The 24959-nt window shown below is 39.4% G+C and overlaps 2 protein-coding genes across 5 annotated transcripts in view; one reads left to right on the top strand and one right to left on the bottom strand.

Annotated features, from left to right (window-relative positions):
• The window catches only part of raf1b (Raf-1 proto-oncogene, serine/threonine kinase b), a 95637-nt gene extending 87722 nt beyond the window's left edge, over nt 1-7915 (top strand). For all 4 annotated transcript variants that reach the window (XM_072280342.1, XM_072280340.1, XM_072280341.1 and 1 more), the window contains exons 16-17: nt 1534-1668; nt 4730-7915. In XM_072280342.1, coding sequence (XP_072136443.1) covers nt 1534-1668; nt 4730-4870 — 276 coding nt within the window. In that variant the 3' untranslated portion in view covers nt 4871-7915. The remainder of the gene's footprint in view (nt 1-1533; nt 1669-4729) is intronic.
• Nucleotides 6568-24191, bottom strand: mkrn2 (makorin, ring finger protein, 2). Its single transcript, XM_072280344.1, has 8 exons — nt 24089-24191; nt 20063-20191; nt 18895-19073; nt 15902-16242; nt 14471-14685; nt 12370-12480; nt 10005-10149; nt 6568-8726 (listed from the first exon to the last, which is right to left on the bottom strand). Exons 1-8 carry the CDS (start codon nt 24115-24117, stop codon nt 8574-8576), a joined length of 1302 nt encoding a protein of 433 aa, XP_072136445.1. The 5' UTR covers nt 24118-24191; the 3' UTR covers nt 6568-8573.
• Between the last annotated feature and the right edge of the window lie 768 nt (nt 24192-24959).

The raw sequence follows: 24959 nt of genomic DNA, 5'->3' as shown, positions 1-24959 counted from the left end.
TCATCAGGTTGGCTGATGATACATCAGCAACAATGACGAGTCGGCATACGGAGAGGAGGTAGAGAGGCTTGTCACAAAAGCGATGATTGTGGAATTCAGGAGGGCGCAGGTCGGCCACTCTCCATTACATGTCAGTGGCTCAGCCATGGAGACAGTGAAGAGCACAAAGTTCCTCGGTGTGCACATAACCGACGACCTACCCTGGACCCACAACACCTCATTAGTCAAGTAGGCACAGCAGTGTTTACACTTCCTGAGGAGATTGAGGTACGCAAGACTCCCCTCCCCCATTCTAACAACTTTATACAGGAACACCATCGAGAGAGCCGTGTCTGGCTGCATCTTTGTGCGGTACGGAAGCTGCAGGGCATCGGACCACAGGACCTCTACAAAGGACAGTAAAAACTGCCAAGAGGATTGCCAGGGTCTCTTCCCCCCCCCCCCCACCCACTATTTACCAGGAGCGAAGGACCGGAAGCATTGTGAGGATCCCCACCACCCATCCCACAATCTCTTTTACCCACTAGCATCAGGAAGGAGGTAAAGGGGCATCGGGACCAGGACTGCCAGACTGGGTAACAGCTTTTTCCCCTCAGGCTGAGAGACTAATGAGTACCCCACCACCACCGAGGTCTTGTCACTGGGATAGCGAGCTGTTTATTGTTTACTCGTGCTGCACACTTTGAATTATGTTCTATTAACTTGCTTGCAGTAGTACATTGCTTTATGTGCTGTGTGTGGTATGTATTGTGGTCCAGAGGAACATTATTTCATTTGATTGTATATATGTAGTCAGATGACAATAAACTTGAACGTGAAACTGTTGCCTTGTGTTCTGGACTCCAGGTAAATGTCATTATTGCTCTGGAATTAATCCTGCCCTTGCATACTTCCGCGTGGAATTCCAGATAATACAGGTTACACTAATGTGGGAACTTTATCCTTATGACATTTTATCATGTTAAGCTGCAGAAGGATTAATTCAGTTAAATTGTGATTTCTATATCATTCTCTTGCTTTAATAACTCTTTCCAAATGAATATTAGTAAATTATTGTGATGAACTGTATCAGTGATTACTGAGTGTCTTATTTCATTGACATTGAAAAGAAAAAGAAAGACATTTAATTATTGAAGTGATCCATCTGAAAGTTTGCTCTTCTCCCCTACCCTGTTGGAATAAAGCCGTTTGTTGTTTGCCACTTAGTGCCACTTCTGCTGGTGAACTGGAAATTAGTTTTGTTTAATTTATTTAGAGGTACAGCCCTTAGAGCTGCCTCAACACCCGCCCCCCCCCCCCCAACGGTTCAACCCTAGTCTAATCACAGGACAATTTATAGTGACCAGTTAACCTATCAACCGGAATGTCCTTAGACTGTGGAAATAAACCAGAGCAACCCCACACATTCCACCCTTCTGTTCATTTAAAGATTTTATCAGGAAACATCTTCCTTTCATTTTAATAATCGTTCTGCATTTGTTTCTGCTCTAGTAAAACATGCCAGCAAAGTTTACATTTGTCTTTGTGATCTAGATTATTTTCATGGTGGGCCGAGGGTTTTTAACACCCGACCTCAGCAAGCTCTACAAAAATTGCCCAAAAGCAATGAAGAGACTTGTAGCGAACTGTGTAAACAGGAACAAGGATGACAGACCTCTCTTTCCTCAGGTAAGGGAGAGAACTTACTTTGACATACTGAGCAAATGTTCACTGCCCAGACATATTTTTATTTCCAGGCAAGTATTCAAATGAATTAAATGGAGATAAGAGTCCAAAAGGTCAGAGTAAAACATCCTTAACACTGGCTGCACACATAAAAATTGCTGGTGAACGCAGCAGGCCAGGCAGCATCAATAGTTAGAGGTACAGTCGACGTTTCGGGCCAAGACCCTGCGTCAGGCGCTGCTGCGTTCACCAGCATTTTTTATGTGTGTTGCTTGAAATTCCAGCATCTGCAGATTTCCTCGTGTTTGTATTAACACTGGCTGTCCTGATCGCTGTCTTCCAGGTCCAGCAGAACTCTTTCTTTGAAGAGACAGGAATTGTCAGTATTTTATGAGCACATTACTTAAGCTAACATTTAATATAACTGCATTCTGAAGGCATATTTCTATATTCTCATATTTCCCCAACTTTGTTACAAGGAAAAATTGTAAAGTTGTGCTATTTTCCGTTCCAACAACTGAGGCACACACCCATAAAAGTAATAGAACTCTGGAGAATGAGGGGCAAGTGTCATCAGTAGTTATTATGGGGATGAAATTATCCAGTGACATTTATTATAATAATTGGATAATAATGTCTAATTATTCATACTGATTGGTAAATTCTGGCCAACGAGACTATAGCTTAGATAGGCTTCTTGGCTGGCAGAAACGAGTTGGTGTCTGTGCTATGTAATGCCATTAATAAAGGACCAACATGGCTGCAGTCCAGATTTCTGACACTGTGCCATGGCTAAAGAGAATGCACAGATCTCTGCGCCCTCCTTCCTAGCTTTCCTTTGTATCCTGTGGTAAAATTCCACTTGGCACAGTGGCACATCCACCATAATGTTTATTTAAAACACCCCACAATTTCTTTTTAATTTCTTCATTCCCTGGATTAGCTCCTCTTTGGCAAATACTGATGTTAATTACTTAAGACCTCACCCATTTTCTCTGGCTCCGTTCACGAATTCCTTCCATTATACTTGAGTGGGCCAATTCTTTGCGTACCTACCTTTTTGCTGTAATATATCGATAAAATGCCACGGGATTCTCTTTAGTCATACTTGACCGAGGACACTTCATTGCCCTTTTCAAATCCCCTAATTCTTTGTTAAAGTTCTTTCCTCTTTCCTTTATTTTCAAGGGCCTTGTCTGATTTCAGTTTTCTAAACCTGACAAATGCTTCCTTTTTCTGTTTGATTAAAACCTGCAGAATCTCTTGTCGTCCAAGATCCTGAACCTTGCTACCCCGTCTTTCATCCTTGCAGGAACACGTTGGTCCTGAACTCTAACCAGCCGGCCTTTAAAAGACTCCTTCATGTTAGATGCAGTTTTAGCTGTCAATCTATATCCTCCAATTTCTGCCCAATGCTGAAGTAAATAGACTTCTAGTGTAGGAGTTTCATCCATGATGGGGAAGATTGTACCCGATGATGAAACTGGACGAGTCTACTGCCCTCTGCACAGAAGCCTCCTTGCCAGGCTGTGATAGAACTGGTCAGAATGGTTTTCATCAATAAATCTATAGAAGTTACCAAATCTCCTCAAACTCCTAGTGAAGTAGAGCTGCTGGTGTATCACCTTTGCGATAGCATCAGTATGTTGAGCTCAGAACAGATCCTCCAAGATACTCTGACCATTTTACACTTTACCTGTGCTAAATCTATTCCAATCCTCTTATAAATGAATATTTTGGCTTGATTTAAAAGTAAAGTGAATGAAAAATAGAGAGCTTTACAGATGAATGCAATTAACTTTTTAGTACACGACTCCTATTGGTTTATGGTAGTCCCTTGGATTAAATGATAGACTGTTTTAATAATCCAAAGACGTAGGAGTGTGTTCATCTAGAATAGACGCGACCTGCCTTTATTTTGCAATTAACAACATCCAGACGTGATGTATGTTCAGGACTTTTGTAATTGGATTTTTATTGAATAGCCAAGTGGATTAAGGACCTTGAACTATTCTATCATGAAAGGTTTCTTGAACAATTCTTGAACTTCCGGTAATTACGCCGCCTCCTTTCCCTCACCCCTTCTTTTCTTACCTGCCCATCACTGTCCTCTGGTGCCCGTCCCTTCCCTTTCTTCCATGGGCTTCTGTCCTCTCCTATCAAATTATTCCTTCTCCATTCCTTTATCTCTTCCATCAATCAACTTCCCAGCTCCTTACTTCACCCCTCCCCCTCTCCCGGTTTCACCTATCACCTGCCACCTTGTACTTCTCCCTTCCCTCCCCCCACCTTATTCTGACTTATTCTCCCTTCCTTTCCAGTCCTGATGAAGGGTTTCAGCCCGAAACTTTAACTGTTTATTCCCACCCATAGATGCCACCTGGCCCACTGAGCTCCTCCTGCACATTGTGTGTGTTGCTGTTGACCTGCAGTACCTCTAGTGTCTGCAATAATTATGTCATTGGGGATTGATAGAACAGATCACTTCTGGCTATAACTTCATCTAATTTGTCAATATTTAAGTTTAAATTGTATAAAATGCTTGCAACTAGGTTACCAAATGAGTGTAACAGCCCACACAAAGCTGGAATTCAGTATCAATGGAGGGAAATGGACAGTTGACATTTCAGATCAGGACTGAAAAGTAGAGGGGAGATGGCTAATGTTAAAAACAAGAAGGGAAGGGGGAGGAACAAGAGCTTGTGAGTGGTGGAAGGAGAGTGGAAATGGTGCTGGTAGGTGGAAGTGACAAAGGAATCTGATAGGAGAGGACGGTTGAGGATGGAATTTGGGGGCAAAGGTGGACAGGGCAGATGAAAGTAGGGCAAGAGTGTGTGGATGATGGTGGAGGAGGGGAAAGAGGGTGATTGTGGACTGGGTAGATCTGGAAGAGGTTAAAGGGACAGAGGGAGAGCACTTTACTGGAAATTGGAGAACTCAGTGCTCATACCACTGTATTGTTGACTGCCTAGATGGTAAACAAGGTTATATTGCTCTAGTTTACATTTAATCTCTCGTGTCAACAAATGAGTGCTGTTAATCTTCTGTTCTGACATTTTTACAGATTTTATCTTCTGTTGAATTATTACAACATTCATTACCCAAAATCCATCGCAGTGCTTCAGAACCTTCTCTACATCGAGCTGCACACACGGAGGACTTGAATCCTTTAACCCTAACGTCAACAAGATTAGTTGCTTGCTAACGATCTTCAGTCAAGAACAATGCAGAAAGCTGTGCCTTTTTTTTGGTGGCGTAGGCAACTGCCTAATTTGCAGCATCTGATCACAAGCAATCAAACCTGACTGCTGCTACTGATCAGATTTAAGGTTGTAACTAATAAGGTAACAGTCGCTCCATTTCACAAGATATATGGATGCCTGGCAAATTTCACGAAGCCTTCTCCAGAAATTCTCAAACGATTGACTCAACATCAACTTTGCTGTGGCAGTTGTCTCATTTGCCTTCCATGCTTATCTCAGGCTTCAGACTCTATACTGGCACAAATTAGCTGAAAATATGAAGGGTACATGTCAACAAGAACAATATAACCTGCTACTGGATGATCCAAGCAACATCTTTAACAAAGACATCATTTCTGCAAAAAAAAAAAGTACCTGTTTAAAGGAGTTAGTAAGTGCAGAGGACAATGGTGAACTACTCTGGTGAACTATGATGCAATACAAGTCTTGAAGTGATCATAAATAATTAGGTTTGTTTTTGTTTTGCTAATGAGTGGAGATAACTTGGTGTTCCATTTGGATACCTGAACATTTGTTGCCAGACCCGTGTCTTTTAATAAGTTAAAGGTTTGCAAATAGTTCTGTACAAATTGCAATGTTTTTGGTTTTACAATTCAGAATATTAGGTAACCGTTAAATTCTGTAATTATTTTCTGCTGCATCAAAATCCCAAACAAGTTTAGATGATTATTGAGGTACTATTAAACAAAATCCAGTAGAAACAGGAAGATATTACATTTGTTTGCATTTGCTTCCCTTTTAAAATGAGGTTGAAAATTGTTATCCCATGTTCAACAAAACCACTTTTTAAAAAATATAATCTGCTCCTCTAAATTTCTATGTGATTTTTTTTTCCTCCCACCTGTACTCTTCCCTTCCCCCCCCAAAAAAAACCACACAGATCTTACCTCTTGATTTCTTGGTATTCATTCTAGGACAGTGTAAGGAAGGAGGTATTAGCAGAACTGGTTCAATTAGAGATAGTTAGCTAATTGACAGATTAAAGATTTTCTTTTAAAGAGAAGCTAAACAGTTTGTATCATAAGAAAAGCAGGATATTTGTTAAATAGGGTTTAATAAAATACTGAGGCAGAAGTAAACAGTTTATGTACCAAAGTAAAGAGAGGCTCAAATACAGTATTGTTATTCCAGGATTTGATATAGCTATTACTGTGAGATAGCTGCACGATGGACATGATTGGTAATTAAATATTTGAAGTTGTTTCTTTGGAAATGAAAAATTAGACTAATCTTATTGATCCAAAATACTCATAAAACACTAATAAAGATGTAGGGAAGGGGAAACAAGTCAGTGGAAACTCAGGTTATAAATAGGGAATTAAAGAGAATTTGAAATGCCTACTGGTCCTTTGCCAGCACCAATGCAGTGGTAGAATAGTTCAGAGCTTAGAAAAGTATGTAGCAAAAACAGAGCTGTTTGGTTAAAGACTGGTTAAAGACTATACCATGGTGAAAAGATGACAAGGATTAATTTACTACCATCTGAATTTGAGCTTACTGTATTCAGAGCTGTACCTGGAAGAACAATTCTGGGTCCAGCTAGACAACTTTACTAGATTTAGAAATGTATCAAACTTTTTTTGTAATTGAACAATAATGGAATATTTAAAATGATGAATACAGTATAATGAACTTCAAATTTAGGTATGTAAAGGAGGAATTTAATTAGTGGTTTTAAACTACAATATCCTGAAACTGCAAAAGTACAGTAAAAGTGCAATTGCTTCTTTTTATTACAATCCAAAGAGCAAATATACTTCTCTAGGAAACTTTTATTCAAAGTAGTACTACTATACAAAGGAGAAATCAAGCAGCTGTAAATACTGAACTTTACCCAATATCTGGCGAGTACAATAAAACCAATGCTGCATTTGAGGATAATTTCATAACCAGTTTCAGTTTGATAGACTTTTAAATATCATTTGAGGAAACATCAGAACCAGGAAGTGTTGGGGGGAGGGAGATAACATTCTAATACTGATGTTTCACCATTTGAGTTTGCACTTTGTAAAATATATAAAAAGGATTTTATGTTGTAACAGTAAATCAGTGTGATTAATGACTAATCCTGACATAACAATTCTTTAACACAATGCTATCCTATGATTAAGGCTACAGTTTACATATTTAATGCATGAACTTCAGGTTGCACCTTTATACAACAAAATACACATCCCACCACCAGATAAAGCAAGCTTGGCTTTCGAGTAAGTTAGTATTTATGGAAACTGGTCGGAACATTTGCTGAGGTTTTACCCCTTGCCTAAATCAGAATGGCAAAGTGGGCTTAGTGATTGTCTGTTATACAAAGGGCTGCCTATCACAGCAAAGTAGTCCACGTAGCAATTGGAGAGAACTGCTAATGGAACTAATTGTGAATATAACTGTATTTGCATTCATGTGATAGGGTACTTTAATTTCCTAATTATAAGTTTTAAACCACAGCTTCAACATGATTACACTTTCCGAACCACTTTCAGACTTGACTCCTACCCTGGAATTTGATCTGCACTTTGCAACTAGGGTAACATAATTTCCTAGATTTATTAAAACCAATTTGAAGCATAAATATTGATCTTTCATCGAACTTAATACAGGACAACATTCTTGTATGTTGTTAGTACTTTAGTTTCAACAACCATAGCCAAATTAATATTTTTCCAAGCTTCTATTATTAACTTAAAAGAAAATTTAAAAATTGCTTCCAAGTTTGGGAGCTTTCTTATGATTTATAGTACTATACATGTTTTCTTCAATACTTCAAAGAATTATTAGAAATATTATCTATAATTTCAGCTACCATGTGCAGTCATGCTAAAATGTACTTTTTGGCTACACAGCAACTTGATTTGAAATAAGATAGGTTCCCACATATGAATGTCTATTTCACGACAGCCAGGAAAAGTGTTAATAATGTTAAATCACTTCAAACCTCTCATTGCAGTTTCTGATGGCTGATTAAAAAAATCATGTTTCAAAAAAAAAAACACTAGCCTGACAACAGCAGACCTATCTGCTCCTTTGGTCAAAAATATTTCGTAGAGGGAAACAGGTTTATTACACTGCCACCAAGTATTAACTTGGACACAGAAGATAGTAATCTCAGAGTGGGAAAACAAAGGCAAACTGAATCAATCTGAGATTATTCTGGTACTCGCCTGGAGCCAGTTCAAAATCACTAACATACAGACTATCAATCCAAGAAATGGGTGAAGAAAGTCATTCTGTAATGAAAATATTCTTCAGCTTCTGTTATGGATGAGCTACTAAAGAGTGCTTTCCTTTGTTACCATGTATACAGCATTAAGGTAATTCACTATGGGTAATATTGCAACAATTTCCTTTTAAAATTACAGCTGGAAGAAATTTACTACCAAAGATTATGACACTATATTGGGTGGCATATTCTCTGATGAAAAACTTCAAATCCATAAATAAGTTTACAATTAAATACAGTAAATTCTACAAAATACCATTTTGATTCAACTAGTTTCATTATTCCATTTGTTTCCATTATAACAACTTTAGTTCAAACATAATTTTGAACCAAGCTCCCATGGTTATTGAATCAGTTGTAGTTTCAGGAAAAGCAGCTATAATTTGGTTTGTAATCACCTTACAACATACAGAAACAGGCTGATCAGACTAGCTCTCACTGGATACAGTGTTCTCGTCCGCTCCTGAAAGATGCATGAAAAGATCACCAAGCTCTGCCACTTCATCTTCTCCTGCATGCTGGGAAACATCCCTGTGCTCCCGCTCTTCAATGAAATCCCACAGTCGCACTGCGTGAAGGAACTGCAGGTTTAAAAAAAAATAAACACAAACAGCATTACTTGGTATTTTTTGTTCAAATTGTTCTCCAATATAGAAGAAAGGCTATGAAATAACTTGTTGTAAACATTATGTAAGGACTTTTCTAACTTTACTTTTTCCCCAAGGACTAAGTTTACAAAGTACTCAGGATCTGATTTACAAACTCTCTGGTGTATCGATGGTTTGTAAGTGGACTAACCCACACAGAAGGTGGTCATTCTGATTTATCTGATCTTTGGTACGCTCAGCTAGATGGTTCCAAGTTAGTTACAACCTAGTTCCTTTGGGGGCATTCAAAAAACATAATTTGGAGCCGCTTTGGCTCCTCATCCCTATTTCATCATTCAACAAGATCTCCTTTATCTCAGAGTTTCTGCTCTATAACCATTCGATTCCTCTAATTTCCAGAAATCTATTGCTCCCTCTGAATGCAATCAATGATGGAAATTTGTTACCCAAAAGGACTTTGGCTCAAAAATTAATTGTTCCATCTCCCCATTTCAGTCCAGAGTATCTATCTTTTATTTAGAAACAGTCACCTGCAGTTCTGGGCTCTTTGCTTCGTTTCAGAAACTAAGTTTTTAATAACGAAATCATTATTCCAAACTCTAGGGAAGAGGCGAGCCTGTTCAGCCCCTCTAATGATAAACGCACTAAACCTTGGCTGCACTCTTAGTAACTACTTTTTTTTGAAAAGACTGTGGATCTGCTTTCACTTTTGCTCTGTATAATTAGTAAGGCATCACTAGTATTTTACTCATCCTCTCTGCAATAAAGGGAAACAGTATTTGCTTTTCTAACTGACTTTTCAATTTACATGTTAGATTTCAGTGACTCCCAATAACACTTTCCAATCTGTCATCGTTTTAAAACAATAGCATTTCTGTTTTTCACAACTTAGTGGATACCTGAAGTTTTCCACATTATACCACATCTGCCTCGCTGTTGCCCACCCACTTGGCTTGTCTACATCCTCATGGCTACCTATATTCACACTTAATGTGCTGCTGCCAGCAAACTTGGAATGTTAGATTTGGTCCACTTGGTTGAATCAGTTGAGGCTCAAGCACCAATGCCATCCATCATACCTCACTAAGCACACAACAGCAATCTGAAAAGGACCCACTGATTTGTCTTGTATGTTAATCAACTACTATCCATTAACTGTAAACTTAAGATTCATCAGATGATTTTTATAAAATTAACTCAGAACTGCTAACATTTATAAAAACAAACTTAGTTGCTATCGAGATGATTTACCCTCACGTTGCCTTCAGAACTGAGCTGTTTTCTTGGCTGTTCAGGTTTTGCCAGTGTTCCATCAGGGTAAGCGTGAAGGTAAAGGCACTTGCCACCAAACGGACAGGATCCTTTCCCCTTGTCAAAGTACTTACAAGCTTTCTTACTGGTAATAGACAGTAGAGAAGAATTAGAAAGCACACTCAATTATTTTGTATTGGTATTCTTGTTTTTCAAAAACAGCCTTCATGATTGAACTGTTGTTCACAACTCCAGATTAGTCAACGACGGTAATGTAGCCGTTAGCGTGGCGCTATTACAGCTTGGAGCACTGGAGTTCAATTTCGACATCGTCCTCCCTGTGGAATGTGTGGTTCTCCTCCCACAGTCCAAAGATGGACGGGTTAGTAGGTTGACTGGTCATTGTAAATTGTCTCATGATTAAGCTAGGGTTAAACCGGGGGTGCTGGATGGTGTGGCTGTAAGGGCCTATTTCATGCTGTATCTCAAGAAATAAATAAATTAGCCATTTACAATCCTTAATCTATCAATGTAAACCACTGGGTACATCTAGAAAAACTTTTTATACTGTTTGGTGTAAATGCATCCATATATTTGGGTGCTAAGTTTTAGTATAATTTTCTGACCCCCTGCAATGTTTTTGACAGAAATAATTTCTATCTCGTAGTTGAATTATGATAAATGTTTACTTGGCTGAATTAAGAAGAACCATTTGTGGAAAATATTGTTCCCTCATAAACTTGATTAATTTGGGTTTTACAATAAAGGATGCTAAAGGGCTCATTTTTTTAAAAAAAGTGGAGCTGCAATTTTGCTCCACCCACTGTTTATTCATGAAACAAAATGTGAATAAGCAGAAATAAGGTGTGTACCAAAGTATATAATCAAATCAGTTAAGCTTACAGTTCTTCATAATGATATAAGAACATTCTTAAATGACCTCAAATCAAATACTTACTGAAACAGGGATATCAATGGTTTAGATTTTGGGCCACAGTTAATGTAAAGTACAGTGAAAATCAACTGAACAATTTGAGATGGTTAAGAGCCATTTCAGTTTGCATTCTCATAAAAATCTGTTTCTATGCAATTTTGTGTGTATCCTTCACTCACTAAAATAATTTTTACTACACAAATTAAACTTAATGAATTAATGGAACTTTTAAGATTTCACTCGTTATCTCAAGCATAACATATTCCTGATTTCCTTGAATTCTTGATTTCTTTGATTTCTTTTCTGACAGAAAGCAAACTCTTTGGAGCAGATACATATGCAGTATAAAATTTAAATGTAGCAACCTTATCCTCTATGGGATATTTCAATTTAGATCTTACATTTGGTGTACTCTCCTAGTTTTTTGTCAATAACATTTTTCCACATCTGTTTATAGACCAGCTATGATAGAGGCACCCCTCATACCCTGATGGCTGCTCTACAAATTACCTTTGATACAGTATTGGTATCAAGAAGTTTTCAAGAAGGAGAAAAAAAAAACGCTGGCGGGTTTTAATTCTCAATTAGATGCAACAGTTGAAATAAAATTTAAAAATTCTACAGCTGGGGCTCTCAACCTCTTTTATGCTATGGACCCCTATCATTAACTGAGAGGTCCATGGAGCCCAGGTTGGGAACCCCTGTTCTAGAGAATAGATATGTAGCAACACTTCGGATTTTAGGTGTTCTTTTTTTTTTGCAGAAGAAAGCGAGAAGTTGTTGTGTACTTACTGATGATTAAAATAGTGAATATATTTAGGAGGGGGCAGTTAATACATTAATATTTAGCAAAATCTTTGAACAATCTTTCAAGGTTACAAATCAAGTCTCTAACAAATGGACTAAATTGAAGAAGGAAACTCAAAGGAATGATAAATCTTTCAAGAACCTCAGTCAAGGTACACCACAGCCACCTCTGCTTTTTTCTGTTCAGAGTAGCTCCATTATTAACTGCCCTGATGGGGTACTAAGTTTAGCAAAAAATAAAAAGGCATTGTTGAAGGGTTGTTATTTGCTGTGCAGACACTGGAATGTCACTTATTGTAAGAAAACTGCAATTTCAGTTGGATGTTTGAAAAAACAACTGATTCCAAGTTGATTAAAACCTAATTTTCTTCTGTTAAACTGGAATTGATACAACAGAAAGCTAAATGCTCATCTTCCTAGTTAAAGAAATGTGAAGTTTTGCCAAATATTCCAATGGCCAGAAACATTTAACTTAGGCAAACTATAAACAATTTAATGCAAATTTAACTTTAAATTATTTCAATTTTATTATACTATATATAAATTATACACACATACATTTACATAGGCCATCTACTTCAGCAATAGTTTAGTAACCAACTACATGAAACAAGAACTCCTTACCCCATTCCCTGCTTGAATGCTTCAATGAGTTGCTCTTTTTCCTCCTTTTCCTCTACCCAGTAAGCACTTGGGATCACAAATTCAGATATCACTCTACACTCAGGGCAGGACCTATGATAAATTAAGTAGAACACTGGCATGTAACCATTAATAAATACTTTATTTATAAGAAACCTATTTGCATGACTCAAGGAACTTCTATATTCAAACCTAAAGGAGATTTTCAATATCTAATTATACAGATCTATAACCATGATGCAAGATTTGACTCGAGGAGAGATTGTAAGGGCTCTATGAGTAACTTTGATTTATTAGATAGATAGAATCCTTGCTATTTGAAACAGAACTAAATACAATTACACAGTTATCTTGAATTTACTCCATTTATGAAACCAAGAAGATGAAACCCTTAAGAATTTCTTGGCTTTCTTGGCAACTAAAAATATTTTTATTAGAAGAGACAGGGAAAAGATGAAATCTGTATTTCCTGGGGGGGGGGGGGGAGAACAAAGTTTGGTAGCCTGACATAGAAGATCATTAGAATATTTCAGCATGGTACAGGTCCTTTGGCCCACAATGTTGTACTGACACTTTAACCTCCTCTAAGAGCAATTTAGCCCAGCCCTCCTCCATAACCTTCCCTTATTCCATCATCCATACCATTCAAGTTTCTTAAATGACCCTAATGTATCTCCTACCATCACCCCATCTAGCATTCAATGCATCTAGCACTCTCTGTAAAGAACTTGCCTCTGACATTCTCCCTATACTCTCCTCCAATCCTGTCACCTAGTATTAGTCATTTCTGCCCTGGGGAAAAGACTCTGGCTATCCACTCAATCCATGCCTTTTATCATCTTGTGCACCTCTATCTAGTCACCTCTCATCCTCCTCCGCTCCTAAGAGAAAGGCACAAGATCATTCAACCCATCTTCATAAGACAAGCCCTTCTCATCCAGGCAGCATCCCAGTAAATCTCCTCTGTACTACCTCTAAAGCTTCTACATCCTTCACGTAACACGATGGCCACAACTGAACACAATATTCCAAATGTGGTCTAACCAATGCTTTATAGAGTTGCAACATTACCTCATGGCTCTTAAACTCAATTTTCCTACTAATGAAAGCCCACACACTATATGCCTTCTTAACCACCCTATCAACTTCTGTGGTAACTTTGTGGAATCTATGGATATGTACCCCATGTTCATAAATTCTTCATATGTATCCCTCTATTCTGCCAAGAATCATGTTATTAACACTGTATTCTGCCTTCAGATTTGACCTTCCAAAGCAAATCATTCCACACTTTGAACTCCATCTGTCACTTTTCAGCCCAGCTCTGCATTGTATCAATGTTCCACTGTAACCTACAACAACGTGTCCACAACTCCACCAACCTTTGTATCATCTGCAAAGTAACCCACCCCTCCACTTCCTTATCCAAGTCATTGATAAAAACCATAAAGAACAGGGGTCCCAGAACATATCCTTGAGGAGCATCACTGGTCACTGATCTCCAGGCAGAACATCACACACAAAATGCTGGAGGAACTCAGCCGGCCAAGCAGAATCTACGGAAATGAGTAGGCTGAGACCCTTCATCAGGGCAAAACATCGACTGTTTTACTCTTTTCCATAGATGCTGCCTGGTCTGCTGAGTGTGTTGCTTTGGATTTCCAGCAGCTGCAGATTTTCTTGTGTCCATGCTCTGCACCCACTCTAAAGCTTCTACATTCTTTTCATAATGAGGTGGCAAGAACTGAACACAATATTCCATGTGTGGTCTAACCAGAGTCTTACTGAGTTGCAACGTTACCTTGTGGCTCTTGAACTCAATCCCCCTAATGAAAGCCCACACACTATAAATAAAGCAAGGATGATTTTTTAAAAAATATTTATACCAGGACTTCCCCCTAAACACACACAACAAATACTTAAAAAATAGTAAACTGTGATTTGTTCAAGGTAATCTCCCCACTTCACTCACTAAATCTTCACCTTACTGATCCATTCATTTGCTCTAGACAGCAATGTTTATAGGTGTACCAGTGTTGAAAATTGCCTCTTAGCAATCCATAAAAGCCAGTTACACACTCACTTGATTATTTTATTCTCAAACTGCTTTGCACATCTCCACTGTCGAATGCAGGACAGACAATATGGGTGAATACAGTCAGAAAGAATTCCAAATCTTCTCTCAGATGGTATCACTTTCTCATAGACTATCTCCATACAAATATTACAGACTTTATCTTGACTCTTTTGTATAGCGAAGGCTTTCTCCATGTCTTGTTCAAATGCAATGAGACACATCTGATTGCAACAGAAACACAACTGTCAGCAACAGGTCACATTCAGCATATTGGATAAACCGACAGCGGTATTGAGTGACTAGGTAGTGGGTTTTCTGCACTTCATAAAAGTTAATTCAGGAAAGTTCTCTTAAGACTCAGTTAATCAAGATGCAATGTCAGTTTACTTGTAGTAAAGTTTTGAAAAGATATCAGTGAACAGGGAACAATCTAAATGAAGAAAGACGAGGAAGTGCTGATCTCAGTACCAACTCACTCACTTATCAATCACCTAATATACTCTGTATTGCAAGTCTATTAGAATTGTTCAATTATAGTCTTTTGAAAGCCTTCTACACTTCAACTACAGGATATAAAAACATAAACAAAATTTAAGATGTCAGCTTTGGCACAGTGATGTACTCTCATATCTGCTCAAAAAATCGTGAGCTAGAATTTGCATATTTGAGGTTTTAATCTTGGATCACATGGATCTGTTCTGCTGAATGATAAATGCAGACCACACCCACCCCCTTCTTTGTGGGTGTAAAGTATGACATTCCACTGTTTTAACATGAGCAGCAAAATTCAGATATTTTAGGCAAAGTTATGCTTCACCAAAAATCTCTTTAAAAAAATCTATTCATCTCTCTACCGTAACTGGAATTTTTGCTGCACTTGGGATTGTTGCCATGCTTTCTTAAATCAGATTTACATTTCAAAAGTATTTCATTAGTCATTAAATGCTTTGGAATATTCCAAAATGTGACATTTTTTCTCTCTCAATTTGTAATAAAGCAGAACTCTTACGATTTAGTATGATGTTTCACAATTTGCAGTTTTCATAACAGTTCAGCTCTTAGCAAGAAATTATAAAACTGAAAGTAACCCAAAATATGCCATAGGCATCACCTGGACACAGCACGTTTTATATTAATAGTGATCAGAAACATCAAAATCTGTGTAGTTGTAAAAACAATCATTCTAAGAGACCATTATTTAATAAGAAAAATGCCACTTTCAGCATCTTAAATGCAATTTTATTAAAACCACACTTTGAAGTGAGACTTAAATAGTTTTAGTTCATAAAGCTTCAAAGCATATTAAACTTACACGTGATTTAAGGATTGATTAAAGTACGAAGGTAGCAAGAACTAAAACGAGCTACTGAGTCTGTAAGATTAAACAGTACATCCTTTCAGGTCACTGAAAGGCACATTGCTTTGACATATACTTGCCTGCTCATGTGCTTTACGTTGCTCGAGGTCAGTTGGATGCAGTACTTTAAGTTCACATACTTCACACACATCTCCATGAAGGTACAAACAGCTGTCGCCATAATGACATTCACCCGCTAGTGCAAAAGGGCACAGCTGCTGTGCATAATCACTGCAATCTGCTACTTCTGAAACACTCAGTCCCCTGCGAACTGCGTCCAAATATGACGGTGGCCTCACTTCAACATCTTCATCAGCAAAAGCTGCCGAGTCAGGGAAGTGCGGCGTAGTCTTCGTAGTGTTGCAGTAAGACGGTGGGAAAGGAAACAATTTAGATTTTTCTGCTGTTCGGTTGCAAAGGTCTAAAGAGGAGAATAAGAACCCCCCAAAAAAATTGTAGTGTGAAATGCATTTACAAGTTGAAGTGATCATGTATAACAGACATTGAAGAATATAGAAACAATCTCTACTGTTAAGGTTTCCTCTCTAGTCCTTCTAATTAATCTTTCAAATAAAGTACACATAGAAGATGAAAGCCAGATCAATGAATTCTGCACAGTATCAGACAAGGAGATGAATTGAACAAACAGGTAAACTGAGAGCAATGCAAGAACGACTGCAATTTAAAAACAAGAGATTATCTGTGGGAACTTGATGCAATTAACATTCAGTTTAAGTGACATGTATATGTAAACAAGAACATCCATCATATGGAGAACATGACAGAACAAATCCAAAAGCCAGTTCCATTGTTGACTTCAAGCACAGTGGATACAGCACATGTTCATCTGTTGTAAGTAAATCAGAAATCTTTCCAAGCAGATAGAACTTATTTTACTGAATGCAATTACAAATGTAACTGAAAATAATTTTTTACCCTGCTTTCATAGGTTGGGGCATGAAAGATGATTAAAAACTGAAGTAGCACAACAAACAAAAATGTTCAAAATATCAGTTTCACATTCAGTATTCATAGCCAATTACAAACAGAAACAATTTTATAGAGTTATAGAAAATGAGCAGATAGCATTAGTATGAATTCCTTCAATGCCAGGGTTTCACATTTAAAATTGATGGTGAATTATGAACAGAAGCAATTTTATAGAATTATACAAAATGAGCGGATGGCACAAGTACGAATTGCTTTTCTGTTGCTCCCACTTCCTCTTGTAGGCCCTGCCTTCTAAAATGGTAGCAAAACTCTGGGAATAAACTGATGGAAAATAAAACAAAAAGCATAATGGCCAAGCTGTGGGATGGAATAAAGTTCTCATACTGAACGAAAACAAAATGCTTCCTTATAATCTACCTTACAAAGTCACACCGACCCACTCAAGTGAATAAAAAGTCTGCAGCAAAGAAGCAACATCATTCATGGTGCCTTGTCAGACACTTTTCTATCTAGTGACTAATAATGTCAGCAAACACTTTCAGTTGCACATTGAAAAATCAACGTTGATGAAAAAAACGAACTCTAGCTCACTCTAGTGGATAGAAATAAATCTTGCAACAACCAAAGAGCATAATAGTTTAAGATTTTGTAACAGTTGAAGGTGGCTTCACGTACAAATGTATCTTACAGTCAAAATAGGTTTTGCTTTATATTTTCAACCTCTGAAGCACTTAAAAGAAGTTACATCACACATTAAGTTCTCACAGAGAAAGAAACCTGTGCCTCTGGAACCACTGGTTAATCCCAATTCTGCTGCACAGTCTGCAGTAACTATACACTGAAAGATCATCCAAATTACCCTGATGCATTGCCATGCAGATGAATTACTATTTTTACTCATGAATGGTCAAATACTCTTGTCCTATTCATTTAAACCTACCGGGATAATCTAGCTTTTTATCCCCTCCCCCACCCACCTTTATTCATTTGGCAACTGCATAACACCTTATAAAGTATTAAAAAGGCCAAGCACTTTAGAATAAATACAGGACACCACACCTGGACATTCGCTTGAATAAAGAGAAAAATTTGTAAAGAAATTCTTAGAGAAGAGAGGTAGAGAGATGGAAAGTTTTAAAAAGGCAATTGTGGACCCTACATCCCAAAGATTGATATTCAAATTTTATGGTAAAGATATTGTAGAAGATGTTTAATAGTCCAAACTCTACGTTCTTTGTGGGTTACAGAACTGACATTGCTTATAGAGAAGGGGAGAGAGAGAGCAGTAGAGGGACTTAAACCGTGAAAGTGAGAAATTTAAAGTTAAGGCATTGGTGGTCAAGGTAGTTAAGTGTTCAGAGGTGTTGGGTAACTTGAACAATGCAACTTACATTGTGGGCAGCAACTTGTGATAAGTTCAAGTTTATGAAATAAAAACAGAAGGTGGGAGAGTTTGGAGAAATCAAGTCTGGGTACGACAAAAGGGAAAAATGAGAATATCGCGTACACTGAGATATGGTTAAAGGGAAGTAGTTTTATCCAGTAGGCTGCAGGTGGAGGATAAAATGTTGGAAGCTCAGTTGAGGACTAATTACAACAGCAAGGTCACAAATACAGACGGTGTGCTGGGAGAGGAATGGGATTAGCTGCAAGGGAGCAGAGTACACGGCAAACTTAATGCTTCCCAGTGATTAAATGGAGAAAATTTTCATTTATCTACCTTCAGCTGTCAGGCAACCATTTGCCAGGTCAGGAGGATACATGGCGGGAAGACACAGTGGGTAAAAAACTTGCTTATGGATAATTTTGTACATCATGACGGAAGGAGGGGTGGACTGCTGAAAACCTAATCTCAGAAAAGGGTTTGGAAGAAGATTCTAAAATAAAGGGGTGAAATATATGAAACAGCTTTGCCGAGGTGAAACAGGATAACCCAGCATCATTGGATCCCTGCAGCATTCTCAAATTTCAGCCTTCACATCAAAAGGAAAAATAAAACTCATTTCATTTATCTCCTTTTGAGGGATAGTTAGTTTAAGTACATTTCTCAAATCGCTCTGGTTCAAAAGTACTCAAGTTTAAACATCTACATGACGGATACTGAGCTGCAGTTTTGGCACACCTCGGTCTTTCAGCTCCAGTGTCTTCCTTTTACATCTTCCAGATTCAGTGGCTCTGACGGGCACAGTCTGTTCTGCAGTGGGAGATTCAGCAACTGCATCGTGAACGACGGGTGTACAGGAGACTCGCGAGATCACTGGCCCCACTGCTCTACATCCAGGTGGTTTCACGTGATCATATCTTATTAATAGAGAACAACTGTAGTTAGTCACCATCAACACACCGCGCCAATTGCCCAGAAGCAACTCATCATTTTAATTGTAGCCCATATCACCACTGGGACAAAAGGCAGAATTTTTAAACTACACGCAAACACAGCCACTATGGCTTTTACTCTTCACAATGGAGGCACAGTGGGAAACAGTCACTTTTAATAGCCAGGTTTTCATCAGTCTCTGCAATCCAGCTGTCCCTTCAGATCAGGCAACCCAAAAGCTTTACATCTCTGCGGTCACTTGTTGGAGAGGTTGATAGCAGAGGAATCTTTTGGAAAAGTTTTATAAATCAGAAGAGCAGGGAAACCTTGGGCAGCTGTGACTCATACTTACTTCGGGACCCTGATAATGACCTGTTCTGAACGTAGTCAAAACGATTAGCACAGCCTATGTGATAACACTGGACCCAACTTTACATTTGCTGGTGAGGCCACTCTGACATGGCTACAGGGAGAAAAAGAACTGGAATCCCCCAATTGGACTTTAACTCACATTTACTGTATACTGGAGCATGTAAGGAGCACAGTCAGTTCTACACGATCGCAATACACAATCTCATAATGCAAATATACAGGAACTTTCTGAATGCATTCTGGTCTTGCTGCTGAGGTGCTGTTACTCCCGAGAATATGGCTGTTATTAATACGAATAAAAGGAAACACCAAAAGGTATGAACCTAACTCTAAAACTCAACCAAACATTAATCATAAGGGCCTAATCTACCAACAGCAAACAGTAAAAGATTAAGATTAAATCACTTGGAAGGGAAAAGAGCAAGGAAGAAGCAGAAAGGAAGATCTTGGGAACACGATAAATTTTTTACTTTCTTTTCAATTTACAAAAGGGAAATATATCTGATTTGGTTACTACTGCTCAAAGTTGTATAAACCAACAATTCTCTTCTGAAAATAATTTTGTACTACTGGATTAAAAACCAAAATGACAAAAACATACCGGCAATGGTCTCCATAGGCACACTGTCCCTTCTGATAGAATTTACAGATTGTCGATGGCTTGCTTGTAGACAAGTCATGGGAAAACATACAGCGGCTTCCTTCACGGCATACACCGTGCATAAAATATCTAAACACAAATATTTAATGGGATTTAGAAGTTTTCTTTATTAAAGATATAAAAGACATTTTGATCTCAAATTAATTATACGCAATACTGTACAGAATTATCCGAGAAATGAAAGAACAAAGTTCAAAACTACTCTGCAAATAAAGAAATCAATAAAATGTTATGGCAATATGACACAATAATTGCTGCTGCACTTTGCAACTTACAAGAGCATTCATATGCAGGAAAAAATGTCACCTCCAATTTAAGTCATTTCACCTCTTGTAATTCCTGTCTCAAACTTCTCATATAGACCCCCAAGAATTCAAGAGAGTTTAATGTCATTTCCAGTACACAAGTGTAAAGAACAACAAAACAATTGTCACTGCCGAACTGATGCAGCACAAAAAAACACAATAATAAAAAAGCACAGTAAATATAAATACATAGGATAGCTTATACACATAGATTGATTGTATGTCCATAAAGTGATGCTAGGTTCAGGTGTGTCTGTACACAAGGTGACTCTGACAGGAAATAATAAAGTAGTGGTGATGGGGTGGGTTAGTGGGTGGAGGTGTTGATCAGCCCTTCCTGATGGAAGTGGAGCAAACAGTCCAAACAGCAAAGGTGCCAGTAACATCACGAAGAATCCCACACACCTTGCGCACGGACTGTTTGATTCCTTAAATCCGTGCGCAAGGTGTGTGGGATTCTTCGTGATGTTACTGGCACCTTTCTGCATATGGTAATGGTTCATTATAAAGGGTTCATTTACAACTCAATAAACAGTTTGTAGTCAGACTTAAAATAGAATGCGAGGACTCTTTATCAGCTACAAACTGTTATGGAAATGTTGGTGTTAAAGTTGCAATTGAGATCTTAATCTTATTGTGGCTTAATCCAAAGATTCATAATCACAAATTAATGGTTTGCAATCAAAACCTTTTGATTTCAATGGGAACCACACTTGTAGTGATGGAGACAGCACGGGAGTTAGGGGTTTAGAGACGGGGATGTTAGAGGTCAGGACAGTAAAGTAAGTGTCGGGGCAGAAGCCAGTGTTCGGGGCAAGATAGTGCTGAGCTGTGAGGGTCAAGGTCTAAAGCTTGGCGAGTCCAGAGGTAGAAGCCCTGAAAAGTTGAAGACCAAAGTCAGTGAGTCCAAAGATAGATGCTGAAAGGCCTAGTCTGCAAGTCCGGGCCAGGAACTGAAGGTCGGAGGCCTGAGGTATACAAATCTGAGAGATCAGGGCCAAGGATTGCAGGCCTGGAGGCAGCCTGTCCTGAGGTTGGAGGCGTGTCTGTATGTGTGAGGATTGGAGGTGGGAGGGTGTCTGCTGAACAAAGAGGGAATACAATGCTGGTGCCACTATGTATCAACACTGGCATGCTGCGCCCAGCACGTCCTTGGGTATGTTGGCTGTTACCACGATGTGTCTTACTGTATGTTTCAATGCAAGAGTGATAACTAAAACTGAATCTGACTGCAAAAAGTATACAATACAGACTTTGCACAAGTGGAACACCTTCACAAATAGAACAGGAACAAATCCTTCAACCCACAATGTTTGCGATCCATATGAAACGAATCCGTTCTGTCTGTACATGATATCGCTCCATCTTCATTTGCCTATCCAGAAGCCTCTTAACCACCACTTTTTTTCCCACTCTCACCGGGGCAACATATTCAAGATATTCCATTCTGAGTACGAAATTTCCATTAAACTTTTCTCCCTTGTTTCCTCTCACCTACACCTTTGCCCTCTGGTATTTGACATTTCTCCCCTATCTCACCTTTCATAACTTTATAAACCCATATCAGTTGTCTCTTCAGCCTCTGACACTCAGAGAAAACAACCCAACGTCTCCTTAAAGCAGCGTCCTGGTAAACTAATTCTGCACCCTCTTTAAAGCTTTCACACCCTTCCTGTAATGAGGAGACCAGAACCACACACAATGCTCCAAGTGGGGTCCAACAAAAGTTTTAGACTGCTACAAAAGTTCTACAGAATGATGCCATCACAAGAACTCATTACCTTTAGACATGAGTAGAATTTGGTCATTTGGCCTAATTCTGCTTCGTCCAACCATGAGATACTACACTGGATAAAGTACACAGAACTAAACTGACCAGCAGTCATTTGTACTATGACGCAGCGAAAGTTAGGGAGCAATTGGGATGTCATCAAGTCAGCCGAGAGTCTAAAAACTTGCAAAACTCACAAACGAGAGTGAAAATTGAGACTGGAAGATAAGGTAACGTAGGATGTATAGCTCAGATACTGGTCCACTTGAACTGTCTTCTTTCATCCCTCAGCCAAACCATCTATTCCCTTTTCCCTCACATGCTCACCTAACTTCTTTTTAGATGCACCTGTCCTATTCACTTCAACCATTCCCTGTGGCAGAGAGTCTCACACTATTAGCACTCTTTGAGTATTTTATGCAGTCTCTCCATACTTCTTTTTGACTGGAACTATACATGCAACTCAACCGAGGTTCAATAGGTACATTCCTACTTTTAGCATAAGTTCTCCACGACCCAACTCTTTACCAAAATCCAGTGCTTCGCTTGTGTATGTGTTTTTTTAAATAGCTTTGCTCACCCAAGGTAAAATCTTTAGTATGAAGCCTTGGGAGACCGAAAGCAATAGTCAAGTTTATTGTTATTTAACCATATACATGTAAATAACATATATAACTATATAATGTATATAGAAATGAGACGTTTCTTTGAGCCACGGTATAGAGCACAGTAGTACACATGATAACTTATGAAGGTAAGGATAAAATCTACAGATGAATCACACATAGCTAACAAACTAAAGTGCATTAGTATTAACGGAACAGATTAACCAGTGACACTTCCAATTCGATGCGGGAGTTCAGAAGCCTAATGGTCTGGAGGAAGAAACCGTTTCTCATCCTATCCGTTCTTGTCTTTATGCATCGGTGTCTCCTGCCTGATGGTAGAAAGTAAAAGAGGATGCCGGATGGAAGGCCGGGATCCTTAATAACACTAAGGGCCCTGCATGCACAGCGCTCTTGATAAGTGTCCGATGAGAGACCCCATGATCTTCTCAGCTGTTCTCACAGTCCTTTGTAGGACGTCTGATCCGATGCTCGACTGCTCCCATACCAGATGGAGATGCAACTTGTCCGTGCACTCGCAATTGCGCTCCTGTAAAACACAGTTAAGATGGTGGGGGCGGGGGGAGGCCTTTCTTGCCTCGATCTTCTTAGGAAGTGGAGGCACAGCTGTGCCTTCTTGTTCAGGGAGGTGACACTAAGGGACCAAGTGAGGTCATCCGTGATGCGAACTCTGAGGAACTTGGTGCACTTAACTCTAATAGGTCACCAGACTGAGAAACAGAATGTGATTTGAACATCAACAGTTTTGAAAAGCTTAAGTTCACAAATGATGCAGTGTTCGTAAGCATCTAAGATCGCGAAGTGCTTCAACGAAGATTGAAGCACAAGAGGATTGCCATGAGGGCAGGGGCAGGCGATGTCAAAGTAGAAACCTATAGACTGAACTGGATCAGAGAGCTGAACTTGCGGGTTTTGTTTTTGGGCACAGCCTCAATGCAAGTTTGTAATGCCAAATAAGACCCGAGAACTCATTCAGTAAACATCCTCGTAAACAAATCCACAGAAGAATTTATCATTTCCAGCAGGCGGCAGACAAAAAAAAACACTGAATATTCACGATGGAAGGAAATGCCTCAGAGTCAAGGCACAGGGTCACGGTAATCTGCGGGGCAAACTGAACCCGGGTGGGAGAGAAGTCCTGGCTCCGGGCCTCCGTGCTGACAGCAGCGCCCGATACCCCCGCTTCCTGCACCCTCACCCTAAAGGCCCCGGCCAGGCTCAAAGCCCTCAAACCCGACAGCCCCAAGATTAAGAGGCTCAGTACCTGCACGTCACCTGCTTGGTGCTCATCATCCCGCCGCCAGTCCCACATCCCCTTCCTTCCCTCCCTCCGGCCTACCCAGACCTATTTCCTGTCCGTCCGTCTCAGCGGCACGGACCCACCGCAGCCCGGACCAGCGGTTCCGGCCGGCGCTCAGCAGCGCCCCCTTCAGCAGCGGAGGGTGGCTTTGAGGCGACGTTTGCCGGTGCTTGTTTATTTCGTAACCAGGAAGTAAAGGGCAACCGGCGTCACACATCTGGGCTACGGGGTCGCGCTGGCTGACCGGCCGGGCAAGTTTCCTGGCGACAGAGTGGGCCGGCCACGTCCGAGGTCCTTCCCTGGCCGGGTCATGCTAGCCCACCCGGTCAGACACTTGGAATGCTGGAAATGAGTTAACAGGTCCGAGGAGAGGGAAATAAGGGTAATCGCTTCAAGGTGGTAATTTTTCATCAGAAGTTGGACTCAGGCGTGCCGGCCCGGTTGCCTACCCCTGGCACAAGGAAATAGAATTCAAAGCAGCAAAGGGGGGAAATGTTAACGGTGTAGAAGGACATACCCGAGGCTTTATGAAACTGGCAAGTACCTCAGAATTGGTACATGTATGGAAACAAGCTGTGAGAAGGTCTGATACGTTCCCATTTTCCTTTAATTTAAATTGTTCTGTACTTGCATTTACTTTTGCTATTGCTCCTTGTCCATTCAATTCTAAAGGGATGGCAGGTTCGTGACTCCTGGGTTCAAATGGGGTGGGCGATAATGGCAAACAACACATTGTATAAATATCAATGGAGTAATATTATTCGGGAATGTGGCTTAAGAATATGTACAATGCATGAATTAAATGTACTTCCTTTAAAACTTATTCTGGAAGTTC

Source organism: Mobula birostris, chromosome 16 (genome assembly GCF_030028105.1).
Source record: "Mobula birostris isolate sMobBir1 chromosome 16, sMobBir1.hap1, whole genome shotgun sequence".
Classification (NCBI taxonomy): domain Eukaryota; kingdom Metazoa; phylum Chordata; class Chondrichthyes; order Myliobatiformes; family Myliobatidae; genus Mobula; species Mobula birostris.
Note: the sequence above shows the minus strand (reverse complement) of the source record. Positions and strands in the feature narration are given on the sequence as shown.